The sequence below is a fragment of the Amblyomma mixtum genome, chromosome 1 (assembly GCF_055824585.1).
Source record: "Amblyomma mixtum isolate Tamu chromosome 1, ASM5582458v1, whole genome shotgun sequence".
NCBI lineage: Eukaryota > Metazoa > Arthropoda > Arachnida > Ixodida > Ixodidae > Amblyomma > Amblyomma mixtum.
The window spans coordinates 151,520,359-151,533,793 of NC_143012.1; the positions used below are offsets into that span (position 1 = coordinate 151,520,359).

Genomic DNA, 13,435 nt, shown 5'->3' on the forward strand with positions numbered 1-13,435 from the left:
ATTGTATATCAACTCATCCCCGTACCAGAGGAAGGAATCGGTAGTCTTGGTGGTAGACCACTGACACCGTCATCTAGTAAGCGCCTACACCGCCACAGAAAAACCCTCAGCAGCTGAGCTGGCCCCAATAGATCTAGATATCACACACAGCTGACGTACCAATAAAAGACTCAAGATAATCACGAGACAGAGAGAGGGAAAGTAATTTTATGAAAGGAGAGGTGGAGAGGAATACCTTCAGATTTCTGACGAAAGTAGCAGATCAAAATTCAACCCAGGCATACATTTAATGGATGCCGAGGCTTTAAGGATTATCCGGAAACCAGGAAGCAAATATGCTAGCTTGAACTTACGCCATCCGCGCGACTCCTATGCTGCTCTCGAGACCAGGAGCTGAGTCCTTCAATAGCTTTTGAAGGACTCTGCCAGGAGTCACGCGCTTCGCTGATCGCCTTGAACATTATCCTACGCTCAGGTGCTACGCTTAGGTGCTGGGACCTAGACAAAAAATTCCAGGACTGACAAAAAAATGAAATGGTGGTTTATACAAATGTACTCTGTTATAACCGCATGTATCCGGCCAGATATAGGAAATATTTAGGGTATGGTCCATTCTTCCAACGGGTAGAAAAATCTTTCTTATAGGCATTTTGATCACTCGCATCGAGAAGTTCTTATTTCCACAGGAAACCAATGGAGAACGGTTACGATGATGAAAAAACGTTGACAGCAAAAAATACAAGCCTGCCAAAGGAAGATCAGGAGTTATATTTATTGTTATAGTGAAATCTTAAAATGCATGAAAAAATTGCCGTCATACATTCAAACACTTTCTTCCCGTTGAATATGGCTTTTATGCAGAACTGCTGGGTGCAGTAATAGTGAAAATACTCTGAGTAGGGCTGTGACCAATTGCTTCTGCTGGAAAATGACTTCTCCCGATCGGTCAGTGAGTGTCCCCACCCTACCAAAGAAACGCTGCATCGAGGCTCCATGGGAGAGACTGGAGGGGTTCTAGGATCACTTAATTATGCTGATCTCTGAAGTTGCGTGCGTTCGATCGCGGCTGCTGCAGTTATTCCATCTTCTGTCGCAGGGCGCTCCATGCAGACTACTCTCCCCGAACCAGGCGCAAGGGCTAGCTGATTGGAGAACGTAGGAAAGGAGGACAGCAGAGGGCCTTGATAGATCGGCAGGATGCGTTTTTGGGTAAGTTGGTTCATATTGCAATAGATCGGGTCAGCTGCCATTTCCAAATACTCAGGAGGCGCAGGTAGTCTGACCGAGAGGGGAAAAAAAATTAGCGGCCTGTAGAAGATTTAAACGAAAGCTTACCTTGACAAAAAGAGTTTAGGTGCCCCAACCAATGTCCACAAGGTTGTTACAAGTGCGACCTGCAGCACACTCATTGTTCTGGTATCTTGATTGTCCTGTAGTGCAAAAGGTTTTCTCCTGTAGTGTAAAAGGAATACAAATATATTTTATTCACTTTAAGCGCTGAAAGCTGTCAATGTAGATTACGTATCTGCGTCTTAAATGCAATATTTTGCTCTCATTTTGTTTGTTTTTTGTTTCTTTTCCGCTTCCGCCCACGTGAAAAAAATAACGCAAAAGCGAAAGCCTTCAAGACCGACAAAGACATTTTTCCGCACAAAATTTAGGCACAATTAATCACGACTTCATAATGAATAAGGTTCATCTGAAGATCAGCTCAGGGATTGTATAACTCAACAATTGGTTATGATGCATTTTCACGCTGTTGGTAGTGGTAGCAGTGCGCCAGCACTGCATGGGCATGATCACAAGCGGCCCAAAGCACGCGTGAAAAAAAAAATTGCAGAGGTGCGTAAAATTACCCATAATAGCAACACAACCACAAAGAAAGAAGCTAACGTAGACGCCAGGGGGCGACTATCCTCTCGAAGCCTAAATAGACGCTGAATAAAAATCTCATAATGTTGAGAAAGCAGTGGTTTTTCATTTGTAATCAGTGATTTCCCTATTATATAGTAACTATTCCTGTTATATTTGACTAGAAGGCTGGATTCATTCTACGTTTTGTGAGCCGCCGCCGGGCCGCACTCACCGCCCTCAAGGTAACGAGCTGGCGGACATAACGTCACGCCTGCCCTCAGAAGCCCCGTAGACGAGTGGGCCAGTACATCCCAGTTGAGGATTCCTTGTCATGCGCCCGGCTCTCGAGCAATGCAGAATGTGAAATTGATTAAACTCTTTATTCCCTTCTATCGAGGCCTGCTGACTGCCCTTACAAAATTTTTTTAGCTAGTCTATAGACTGTATAATGGAATTGAGTGCGCGAGTTGGTTTTTCATCTTGACAGTGAAAGCGCTCAAAAGGACAAGGACGACAGAAAAGGAAAGACATACAAAGCGCTTACTTTCAACTGATTTTATTTCATGCGAAAAACAACTTTATACTCATGGTAATCACCTCTGCATGCTTACAAGAACATTACCAACGAGTGATAGCTGGCACGTTCCTTCAGACAACCGGCATGCCTGATGTGATAGGACATCTCTTTTTCCGACAACAAAACTAACGGAGCGCTTACGCAATCATCGCCCGCTCGTGCTATCTCAAGAGCCTCCACAATCTCTGTCGTTATTTGACATCTACTTTTAAAAAGTACATTACAACTGTGAAAAACGGGACGGCAACCTTCCTTGCTTTGCCATTTGCACTTCAGACAATGGATACACAAGTGCCCACCTCTTTTGTTTTGCACGTTATAATTATTCTCTCCTAACCTCTCATTTATGCATATTTCCGTCTGTCCTATATAATACTTGCCACATGTCAAGGGCACCCTGTACATGACGCCTTCTACGCATCTTACAAATGGCTTTTGGTGCCTGACTGTGCAAGCGGCATTTCCCTGGTTTCCAGAAGTGCTTTTCTTGCATAGGGCTATCAACTTATTCGGGGCTAAAATCAAAACGTTTACGTTTACCCTGTTGCCAATTTTTCTCAGGTTGTGTGAAGCCTGTGCTTATATGGAATAACAGCCAATTTTCTTTTGTCAGTTGTCTTATCCTGCTCTTGCTGAGTCGTAGTTTTCCTTTTTTTCCTGACCAGCCCTTCGGCCACTGATACCAGCAAATGAAGCGGATAACCCGCGTCTTGCAACCTTTTTGAGTGCAGAAACAGGCTGTCCTCAGTCACATGCGGGCATGACTTTTTTAGACAGTTTAGAAACCCTAAACGAGCTATGTTTCGTTTTATGAGCTTAGAATGCGCAGAAGTGAGAGGCAAGGGCATTTTTTCTTCCGTAGGATGATAACTCCAGCATGTGTGATCTTCTAAAAACTTTAACCTGATGTCAAGAAAATGTATGCTATTGTTTTCAGGGAGCTCATGTGTGACGACCAGTGGAGATAAGCAGTCTGGAAAATTATCTAAAATACGCCCCACGGCCTCATCGAGGGGGATACAAGTAATCAAGTGAATGTGACAAAAGGCTTTTTGCCCGCTTTGAAGCACTAGGAGTGCTTAAGGTCTTTCGTTTTGTTGACTATTTTTAAATATTTTTAGACACCCTCGTTGGATATGCAGGGTCGGTGTGCAGTCAGGCCCAGCGTGGATGCAACTTCATGAGCTTGCGTCCCTACTTCTCTTCACGCACATAGCTCCAAAGCGTAATGTGGGCGTTGAAATCGCCCACAATCACCCTTCCTGCAGCGTTTAGAGCTCGGCTAAAGAGTTCTGCGAACGTCACATTTTTTAGACTGGGCGAAGAGCAGGCACTGAGTATGTGGAGTGATGAATCGTGTTTCTTGAGAGGAAGAAGTGTCACCATCACATGCGAATATTCAGTGAGATATTCCAAGCAGACTAGAATAGCCGTATAGTTTTTATGCGGACTTACACAAGAAGAGGGGCTCTGCTAGAAGGTGACGTAATTTGTAAGGATGGCGCCTCTCCCTGGTTCCTGGAGGGCAACCACCGCCGGAAGCGAGTGGAGGGCTGAAAAGAAAAGTCGGAGATCCGCCCGCTTTGCGCGGGAGCCGAAGCCCCGACAGTTACACTGGACAATTTGGACGGGAGTGGCCAAATTTGTTTCTGGGAAGCGCCTGATATTAATGCTGCCCGCCATGGCCATTTAGGTTAAGGACGGGTTGTAGAGGCGCTGCTCCGAAGCCAGCACTCGCGGGGAGGGAAGCGTCCTCCATACTGGAGAGCGAGCAGCTGTTGTCACCGTCTACCTCTGGGGTTCGTCTAGGAGGTTTTAGAGGGCGGCAGGATACGTCCGTGTAGGGACCGCCGGGCCTGCGCGAGGAATGCGCAGTTTGTTGGGCAATCATCGCGGGGATGGTCTCCTGCAGTTTGGAGATGGCGCTGATCATCGTTGAGAGTTGGTTTTCTATGGCGGCGAATAGGCGTCTATGGCCTCGAATGCGGCCTCCACGCTTGTTGCCGCCTTCGGCGCCACGAGCTGATTCTCTATTACCTCAGCCGCGGGAGGAAAGTGGGGGGAAGTAGGCTGGTGCATTTTCGATTCCAATTCGTTGCTTTTCGTTTGCAGTATATCGTTTTCGGGCCTGAGTAATGCTATTTGATTTTGCTCCGCGCTGCGCGCGCCTGGAAAGGTGGGAAGGAGGAGCAGTCCCACCCGAACCATTCACCAGGTGTCCGGATTTGACGATGTTGGCCCATGTCGTTGATTGCTTTCCAGCACATCCGGTAGGTGGCGCCGTCGTCTCGGTGTTGGAAAAATAAAGAAAAGCTGAGCATGGTGGCATTTGCCACCACCCCGTTTGAAAGGGGGCGCTCCTATCCATCCATCCATCCATCCATCCATCCATCCATCCATCCATCGATCCATCCATCCATCCATGGAGGCTTTCTGCCGATGCTGGTTGCCGGGAGGCCCAAGATGGCGGCTTTTCTTCTTGGTGCCAGTTTCTTTTTCTTGCCCGTTTGGGCGGCCATTTTGGGTGCGCCGAATTTTGCCGCGCAGTTGCGAAAGTTGGTGGCATGGCGCCACCGCACACAGAATACCGGGGTACTCAGTTTTGCGGGGCCCACAACCCCTCCACTAGCGGAACCTGGAGTCCGTAGAGTCCACACGTATTCGGCTGCAGGTTTGGCCATGCATCCGTGCGATGCCCGACGACCCCACACTGGCCGCAGGCCGGGATAGTTTTGCAATAGTTTTGCACAGAGACAACCATGTTGTCGTAATACACGTAACGGGGCTTCTACCTACCCGCGATGGTGATGCGTGCCTTGCTGGATGTTTCGAATTTTCGGATTTCCATGATGGTGCCGGCGCGCCAGCACGCTCGTTGTTGAAGTGTTTCCGTGGCGTCCGTGTTAGGGACTACGATCTCTGCGTGAAACGTTGCCGACGTCTTGTCTCAGGTAACCCTGAAGTTCGATCGATACCTTCTCGGTATTGACTTCAAAGTCCCCGATGAGCCGGTCGGCAGTCTCAATGTCCGCGGTATGCACGATGACGATGTTTTGTTCTCGCGAGGGCAGAACGAAGAGTGCGCGGACCCTTTCCAGCCCGAGGTATGCCGAAATAGCGGTGCCATAGCCGATTTCAGTGAACGCCTCGTGAAGACAAACGCGTTCTCGGGGCTTGACGACTATAATTTAGTCTTCAGGAGCCAGTTTGGGCATTGGACCTTGCTTCCATATCGTGAACGCCTTGCCCTTGCTTCCTGTGGCGCGCGTCGCAGGAACTTTCACGTTTCCGACCGACGAGCCGGCGGCCGAGGCGGCGCCGAGCGCAAGCATCTTGGCTTTGTGCTGAGAGCGGCGTGCAGCCGCTTGAAGGAAAGCTTCACTCCGAATTTTCAGAGAAACTTTCGAATTTGTATCGCCAATGGTGGGGACCGAGGTACACGCCATTGCCTCAGGGTCGTATTCGCGTAATTGGAGCACGGAAGTCTCCGCTTTTACTCTGAGGGCCGATCCCACCCGGCCGGGCGACGGCGTCGTCGTTAGGCTTAACGACGGTACCAACGTGGTCGGTCCAAAATCGCTCGTACATTTCGAGAAAATGGGCCTACCTGGACGAATATGGCATCCAGTGTTTCCGCTGGAGGTTCCGGGTCAATAGGTGCAAGTTTTGCCGGGGTAGGGTGATTTGGGTCGCGGCCTTAGCTAAGAATCTGTGGAGCCGAAACACTCACACGTCTGCTCACGTCGCGCGCAAAGACGCTCCCCCCTTCGGGTGGTTATGGCGGAAAATGCGAAGCCAACGTTGGATGATTTGATTGGCTGCTGTAGTACTGTGAAAGAATTTATGACGTAAACTTAGGCGTGCTGCGCTAAGACGAATGACTAGTGTATAGGTAACGGTAATCGTGATTTTAGTCCTGAGATGCACGTTTGATAAGGGTAATCAGATGAGATAAACCTGGCAGACCGGTTGTGGACTGACTCAATGGTATTAATGCAGTTTGCTGAAAAAAGAACACTATACCGCCACCGTTCTGAAAAAATAATAAAAATCTCTATGGAGAGGAAGGTACCATAGAGGTAATTCCACACCACATGAATGCACTCCACAGAGCAAAGTACATTACCGCTACTGCTAAAACAGGCAGACAAATATGAATACAAAGGTACTGTACCACTATGGCACTCAAATGTTTTCTCCTCGCTGACTTACCTATCGTGGAAGAAAGAGACCCGGTGCAACGACGCCCATATATGAGGACAAAGCTGTATGGCGCGGCCTGCTCTAGGTTTGCAACAGCCGTATGTACTGGCTGTATTCAATTGTCCGACCGTGCAGACATGGCTGATAACAACTGCGTAGCATTTTCCGTGATAACTATATGAAATTTATTTAACGCGATGGCACAAAAACGTCATTTTCAACAGAGCCTGAAAGAAAGCCCAACAGTTCGCCTTTTTGACAGGCATAGTCCGCAATTCGCAAAAACTTCATTCTGTTTCTCATAACCATCAAAAATCATACACCGCCGCACACAATAGATACTACAGTCACCGAGTGACGTAGGGCTGCCAGCCGGGGCGGTATGTTCTGCGGGCGGCAGTAACCGGTCCCGGTGTGAGGCTTAAACCATTGTTCGCAGGTTGGCATCTCACTACACTGGCGCCGTTCGATGGAAAGTTGTAGGGCTTAGCCATCTTGAGGCGGTCCCCAGACTGCGCACAAAGGCTTGATCCGTCACATGAAACGCAGCATGAGCAGAGCATTTTCATCCCGCTTCCCGGAACGAGCTGGAGCATAGAAATAACCTACACAGCTGGCTTCATTCATTTCGCACAAGCGCGAGCGATGCAGGCGGCGACGAAAAGATGTTTCAAGAGCCAGCGCGCGTGCAGTGTTTTCCACAAGGCATAAACTTTAGGGGGAAATTTGACTGTCTAAAGCGCGTAGAGGCGAAAGCGTTTTCCGCAGCAGTTTGACTGCCTCTGTGGCACTGGTGACGTCCCACTCTATCACATCACACAATTAACTGCTAATTACAAACGCTTACTCTTCGGCTTTAGGAGTGGAACGATACAGCGTGTTGTAGCGCTGCCAGGGAGTCCACAGACGGCAACCACCCGTTCGGCTTAATGCCTTGCCCTTTGAACGCAACGCTTTTTGAGGAAAGGAAATGGCGCAGTAATTTTCTGTCATCTCGGTGGACTCCTGAACTGCACCGTACAGGAAGGGAGGAAGTGGGAGTGAAAGACTAGGCGCTGTAATGAAGAGAATGAAAATTGTATTTGAGGAAAGGAAGTTACGCCTCACATAACTCGTGGACACCCGTCGTCCGTTTGTAGAGGATGGGAGTGGGAGTGAAAAGAAGAAAGAGAAAGGAAGGGACATAATGAAGAAAATAATTGTATTTGAGGAAAAAAATTATGCAGTAGTTGTCTCACGTATCTCGAGAATTTCTCCTCCAAAGAAATTCAACCGCCACGGCCGGGATCGAAGACGTGTCTTTCGTGTCAGCAGCCGAGCACCATAACCACTGAGCCAACACGGCGGCTAGGGGTCGTAATGAAGAAAATGTAAATTGTATTTGAGGAAAAGAAATTGCGCAGCAACTGTCGCATATATCTCGGTGGACACCCGCCAAAAGCGTGACACCTCTGCTGACAGGCTTCTGCTGACAACCTTCTGTCGACGACGATGAGGCATTGAAAGCTTTCCCTTAAAATTGCTGCAGTTGAACGACTGCTGAACATGGTCAGAGAGCGAAAGCTATGGCGTATCGGGAAACTATATATACGCGGCTTGGAGTCTGTAACGTAATAGGCAGTGCAGCGCACCCACCGTGCCACCCTGGCAGGTGGCAGTTCCCGGTTGTTCGCCAGAGTTTGCTCACCCAGCGAATCCTGCGCCCAATTGCAGCAGTGCCGCGTGTCTGCCGCAACGTTGCCAGCGCTCACGCGTGCAGCCCACATCTCTCTCATCACCCCACGTAGCTGTTTGCGCGATTAAGGCGTCCACTGACCCAGGGAGCCAGTTATGCGCACTTCGTTTCCTTAAAATCATCGCAGTGTAAAACGTTTTCAACGCCAACGCAGTGAAGACAATGAACGCCGATGGCCTATGGCTTAAGTGCCGGGTTTCTGAAACAACGTTCAATAAAACGGAGAGTTGAGCTAGTTTGTACATACTGCTGGGAAAAAATGTTAATGCCACCGCATGTAGCGCACATATGTCACTACCGCTATGCAGCTTGAAGCACGACTGAGGTGTACACTGTTCGAAGAGGGCGGTGATGCGCCTTTATTATTGCTTTCCAAGCTCCCGCTCCATTGCTTTCGTAGCTTAAAGCACCGTTAAGGTGACCACTGTCCCACCGGGGCCAGTTTGCGCCTTTTATTGCGAAAGCAATACTACTTGCACTTTCACGCCTTTGCCGTGCCGCGGCGGTGACCACCACCGTGCCGCGGCGGTGACCACCATTGACCTTCATTTGACCTTGACTGCATTAGATTGGATTGGATTGGATTGGATTGGATTGGACTGGATTGGATTGGATTAGATTAGATTAGATTAGATTACATTGGATTGGATTGGAGTGGATTGGATCGGATTGTATCACCGATGCATCACCACAAGTCTAACCACAAGCACCACCACCAGCTACACTACCAGCTGTACCATGGCGTAGGTAGGGATATTGCTTTCGCAATTACCGGGCTTAACCAAGCTAAGCCACACCGAATTTTTTTTCGAAGCTGAAGGTCATTTGAAGGCCAAATTTGCACGGTCCACGATTGAAGTCCGAGGACCCATAATGAAGCCTTCGCTTAAAAACAAAATTGGCGTTTCTTCAGGGCGGACGCTGATGGTGGGCGACGGAGTGGACCTGCGTCGCAATGCAAAGCTGTAGCGCTGACCCAGCTTGCTCTGCTCGTGACGTTGCGCAAGAAAGCATTATCGTTCACTTCAAACACTGCATGAAGAGTGCATCGCCACTCCATTTGCCCTGACTGGCTTACGCCTAATCGTACGCGGTACAGCATCTTCGTCCAAGCATGTATTATCGCTATCAAAATATTACGGAACCGACGTTCTCGGAAAAGTGTTCACTAATGCTTTGCCTGGCCAGGCAGTGCAGTGGTATTGTCCGGATAGAGCGTTCACGTCCCCTCGTAGCGCGTCATTCTTGAATATATATATATAGAGTAAGAACGTAGACTAATGTTTGAAACGCTTGAAACAATGTATTGACGTCGAAACGTCAATAAATTGTTACAAGCGGTCAAAACGTTGGGCTACGTTCTTACTACTACATACCTTGCCGAGATTTCTTTTTTGCTGGATTATATATATATATATATATATAAATGTAATTTGGTTCACACACGGTAGAAAAACAACAACTTTATTCTAACGTTTCGACCAGGGTCTGGCCTTCGTCAGAGTGATGGGGTACAGGCAAAAGACACAGTTTATAAGGGAACATACGCGGGGAGGGAACATTCTGATTGGCGCATCGCAGCGGCAAACACCTCAGTATGAATCGCCAGTGAATGATAAATGTAGTCAACGAAGCACCGTCAAAAATTACTAAATCATCGTGGAGGATAACTGCAATCACATTGTGAAAAAAAAAATGTGAATAATACAAAAAGGTTTTGGTCCTAGCTCAAATGCACAAGAAAAGGCGAACAACAACAACAACAACAAAACAAATAAATAGAAAATAAAATCATCACACACGAGAACACAGGTGAATACTGCTTTTTATTAAACAACGCCTCTTGTGAAAGGGTATGGTACTAAGATGCGGTGTTGTTCCAGAGATAAACAATTTACTAAGACAGAAAAAAGCGGCGCTAACAGTAAAAAGAGGACGAAAATGATCAGTGTAGATGAAACACGGCATGATACTATGAAGTGTTGCGGTTATGACGACAGGCAAGTCAGCTTCCCAACATTTTCATTCAGACCACAAGAAACAGTATTAAATTTGTGTATAAAAAATGATTCACCAACTTCGCGTTCATGATGGGTCTTGAAGCCTGATTCCAGTAACGTTACTTGGATTTTATCGAAAGGGTGCTTAGTGCTGTTCACATGTTTAGAGATAGGAAGGCTAGGCACTGTCTTGCAATGAGCTTTGTGATTATTAAAACGATATCTGAATGGTGTCTCTGTTTGGCCAATATACTGAATTTTGCACACTGAGCATTCAAGCATGTAGATTACGTTGCTGGTATCACATGAGCAGTTTCCCCGAATTTTTACTTTAAAGTTCGATGCAGTGCTGGAAGCCGTTGCTGATGTCATCATCAGCGCGCAGACTTTGCAACGTGATTTATTACATGGATGACAGCCGATCGACACACTTGTGCTGGTTTTAGAAGAAGTGAGAATGTCACTGAGGTTTTTGCCACGGCGATAGACGAGACGGGGAGCTTGTTGAAAAATGTGTTTGAGTCGATCACTTTGCTTGAGAATGACATGGTGTTTTTTCAAAATGCCCGCGACGTTTGGAACCGATGCTGAGTGGGTTAGTACCAGGTTGATATGCGATTGATGGGATGGTTGGTGTTTTGCTCTGAGGAGTTCCTCACGGTCAAGAAGGCCTGCGCGTTCTACAGCGTCGTTTATTAATCGCGCAGGATATTTCCGTTTAGTCAGGGCGTTTCGGAGGTTAGTACACTTTCTTTCGAAGTCGCGCTCGTCACAACATATCCGTCTAAAGCGGACAGCTTGTCCATATGGGATGCTAGTCTTCCAGTGTTTAAGGTGGCTGCTTTCGAAATGTAAGTATTGTGGTCTGTCACTGGGTTTCCGGTATAAATCTGTGCTAAGTTTGCCATTCTTTATTGAAACTGTTACATCTAGAAAACTAATTGTGGTTGCCGAGTAAGAATGAGAGAAAGTAATGGCCTCATGCGCGTTATTAAAACTAGAGATGAATGATAGAAGTTCAGCTTCACCATGCTCCCAGATAAGAAAAATGTCGTCAATGAATCTTTTGTAGTAGAAGGGTTTTAATGGGTGCGTAGCAAGAAACTGGTCTTCCAATACACCCATAAATATGTTGGCGTAGTTGGGACCAATCCGTGTGCCCATCGATGTCCCGTTTATCTGGACATAATGTCTATTATCAAATTCGAAGTTGTTAAGTTGGAGTATTAATTTCAAAAGTATGGCTAGCGTGGGACCATCAACGTTGGAACCAAAGTCTTGCTTCTCAAAAGCCTGCACAGCTGATCGGATGCCGTCGAAATGGGGAATGTTAGTATAAAGCGACGCAACACTAACATTCCCCTAACACTTATTTCCCTAACACTAACATTGTGTCCTTATATTGACGAAACGGATTCATTGTAAGCCTGCCCTGACGAAGGGAATACCATTCCCGAAACTGTTGGCAAAAAAAACGTTAAAAGAACAGTCGCGTTTGTCGTAATACTGTACCTAAACTAGTAAACTGGGCCATTGGAACCCCTACTGAACACAATTTCTCAACATGGCTGCCAGGAACCCAACGACAGAGCGTCTGATTCGTCATTATCCAAGGCATCCGATCAACAGTGCCATCATCGGTGACTCCCTTACTAAGTACGTACACAACCACTTCACGCCAAGTGACCCAGAGGCCCCCTGCTTCATCTCTTACTGTGGCGCCACGTATGCTGACGTCCCCATGCTGCTGCAGTACGTCCCTGCGAGCGTGAACACCCTGATCGTACACGTCGGGACAGTTGACATCGCAAGAAATGGGTCGTCTTCGTCCCTGGACAGACTGACACTACTCATTGAAGAGATTCGCCAGAACCGACCGGCAATTAAGAAGATAGGCGTCAGCCTTCCTCTTTCCCGTGCTCCAAATCGCCGAAGCAGAGGATCAAATCACCGCTTCGTGAGATGGTTCAACATCCAGTTGTCCAAATTCAAGACCGGAGTTCGTCAGCTATGCAGGCGCAGAGAACTCGGCCCCGGTGTGCGATACATCGAACATGGTTTTGCATCGTTGCCTCTGTGGCGCTTCCTCGCTGTGGACGGCCGGCACACCAGTTTTGAGGGCGTCGGTTTGCTGGCCCAACACTTCAAAGCGGAGCTCAACTACCCGCTTCACCATTGGCAGCCGACCCCGTTCGTGCCACGCAGCAAAATCCCTGGGCGCCGCTCGGGAGACGCGGCCCCGTCAACACCACCACCCAGTATCCCTCCACCGCCACCCCCAGTGCCGGAGCGACGCTACAACACCCGCCGGACGTACGCGATGGCTGCCCAGCAGGCGGCTTGTGGACAGAGCAACTAACTGACTGCCTGTTGCAAAAGGTACGGCCCGCGGAGAGCAGACGTGGTCCCAGGCGTTCCTCTCAGTGAGGAAGATTATTGATAAGCGCGTGAGATTCGAGCTTCATGCATCTCGCCTAACGTCCTACCTGTCGCAGGGTAATGTTCCAAAAGGTCTTCGTCTGGGCTGTACACTTTCCATGTCCACATTCAGTGAGAGAGAAAAAGAGGAATGGGATAATATACTATTAGAAGCATCGCTAAAGCTCACAGAAACGGTCGTCAATCATAGCAAACGGAAAGTTGCCGAACTTAGAGCTGTCGAGGAAGAGCAGAGACGCCAACATGCTCTCTCTACTGCCGAACTGAGCGAACTAAAAAACTACGAGGCAAAAAGAAGAGAGGAAGTAACCAGGGATAAGACCAAAAAGCTAGAACGTGACCGAATTCCGCTGGCTTCAAACAGACATATAGAAACCAAAGCGTCCGAGCTAAGCGCTAATGGTAGGTTGGAAACTGTCGACCGTGAGACTGCGGTCCGAGCTCCAGAAAATGACACAACTGCTCATATTTCTCGGGGTGTTGTCAATACGAGGTCCGCCGCTGAGAACTATGAAACAGCTGGTGGAAACACAAACGTGGTTAATTTTTCACAAAAGATTCTCACACCTGCCGAGCTTAGCCTCCCTTCCAAAGGTTTAACTTTTTGTCCAGCATCTAGTAGGTTCA

The 13,435-nt window shown here is 48.0% G+C and overlaps 2 protein-coding genes and 1 pseudogene across 2 annotated transcripts in view; 1 reads left to right on the plus strand and 2 right to left on the minus strand.

Annotated features, from left to right (window-relative positions):
• Positions 1 to 1,409, minus strand: part of LOC149367986 (uncharacterized) — a 38,162-nt gene extending 36,753 nt beyond the window's left edge. Inside the window, exon 1 of the mRNA XM_089575480.1 lies at positions 1,342 to 1,409. Within this exon, the coding sequence (XP_089431606.1) occupies positions 1,342 to 1,409 (68 nt within the window). The remainder of the gene's footprint in view (positions 1 to 1,341) is intronic.
• A 329-nt stretch (positions 1,410 to 1,738) lies between these two features.
• On the minus strand, positions 1,739 to 8,400 carry LOC149367988 (uncharacterized; annotated as a pseudogene).
• A 3,703-nt stretch (positions 8,401 to 12,103) lies between these two features.
• LOC149367989 (uncharacterized) lies at positions 12,104 to 12,728 on the plus strand. Its single transcript, XM_089568954.1, has one exon. It carries the CDS (start codon positions 12,111 to 12,113, stop codon positions 12,726 to 12,728), a length of 618 nt encoding a protein of 205 aa, XP_089425080.1. The 5' UTR covers positions 12,104 to 12,110.
• Positions 12,729 to 13,435: the final 707 nt, after the last annotated feature.

Coding starts and splice junctions, on each gene's coding strand:
- LOC149367989 (XM_089568954.1), top strand. CDS start 12,111: ATGCTGCTGCAGTACGTCCCTGCGAGCGTGAACACCCTGATCGTACAC.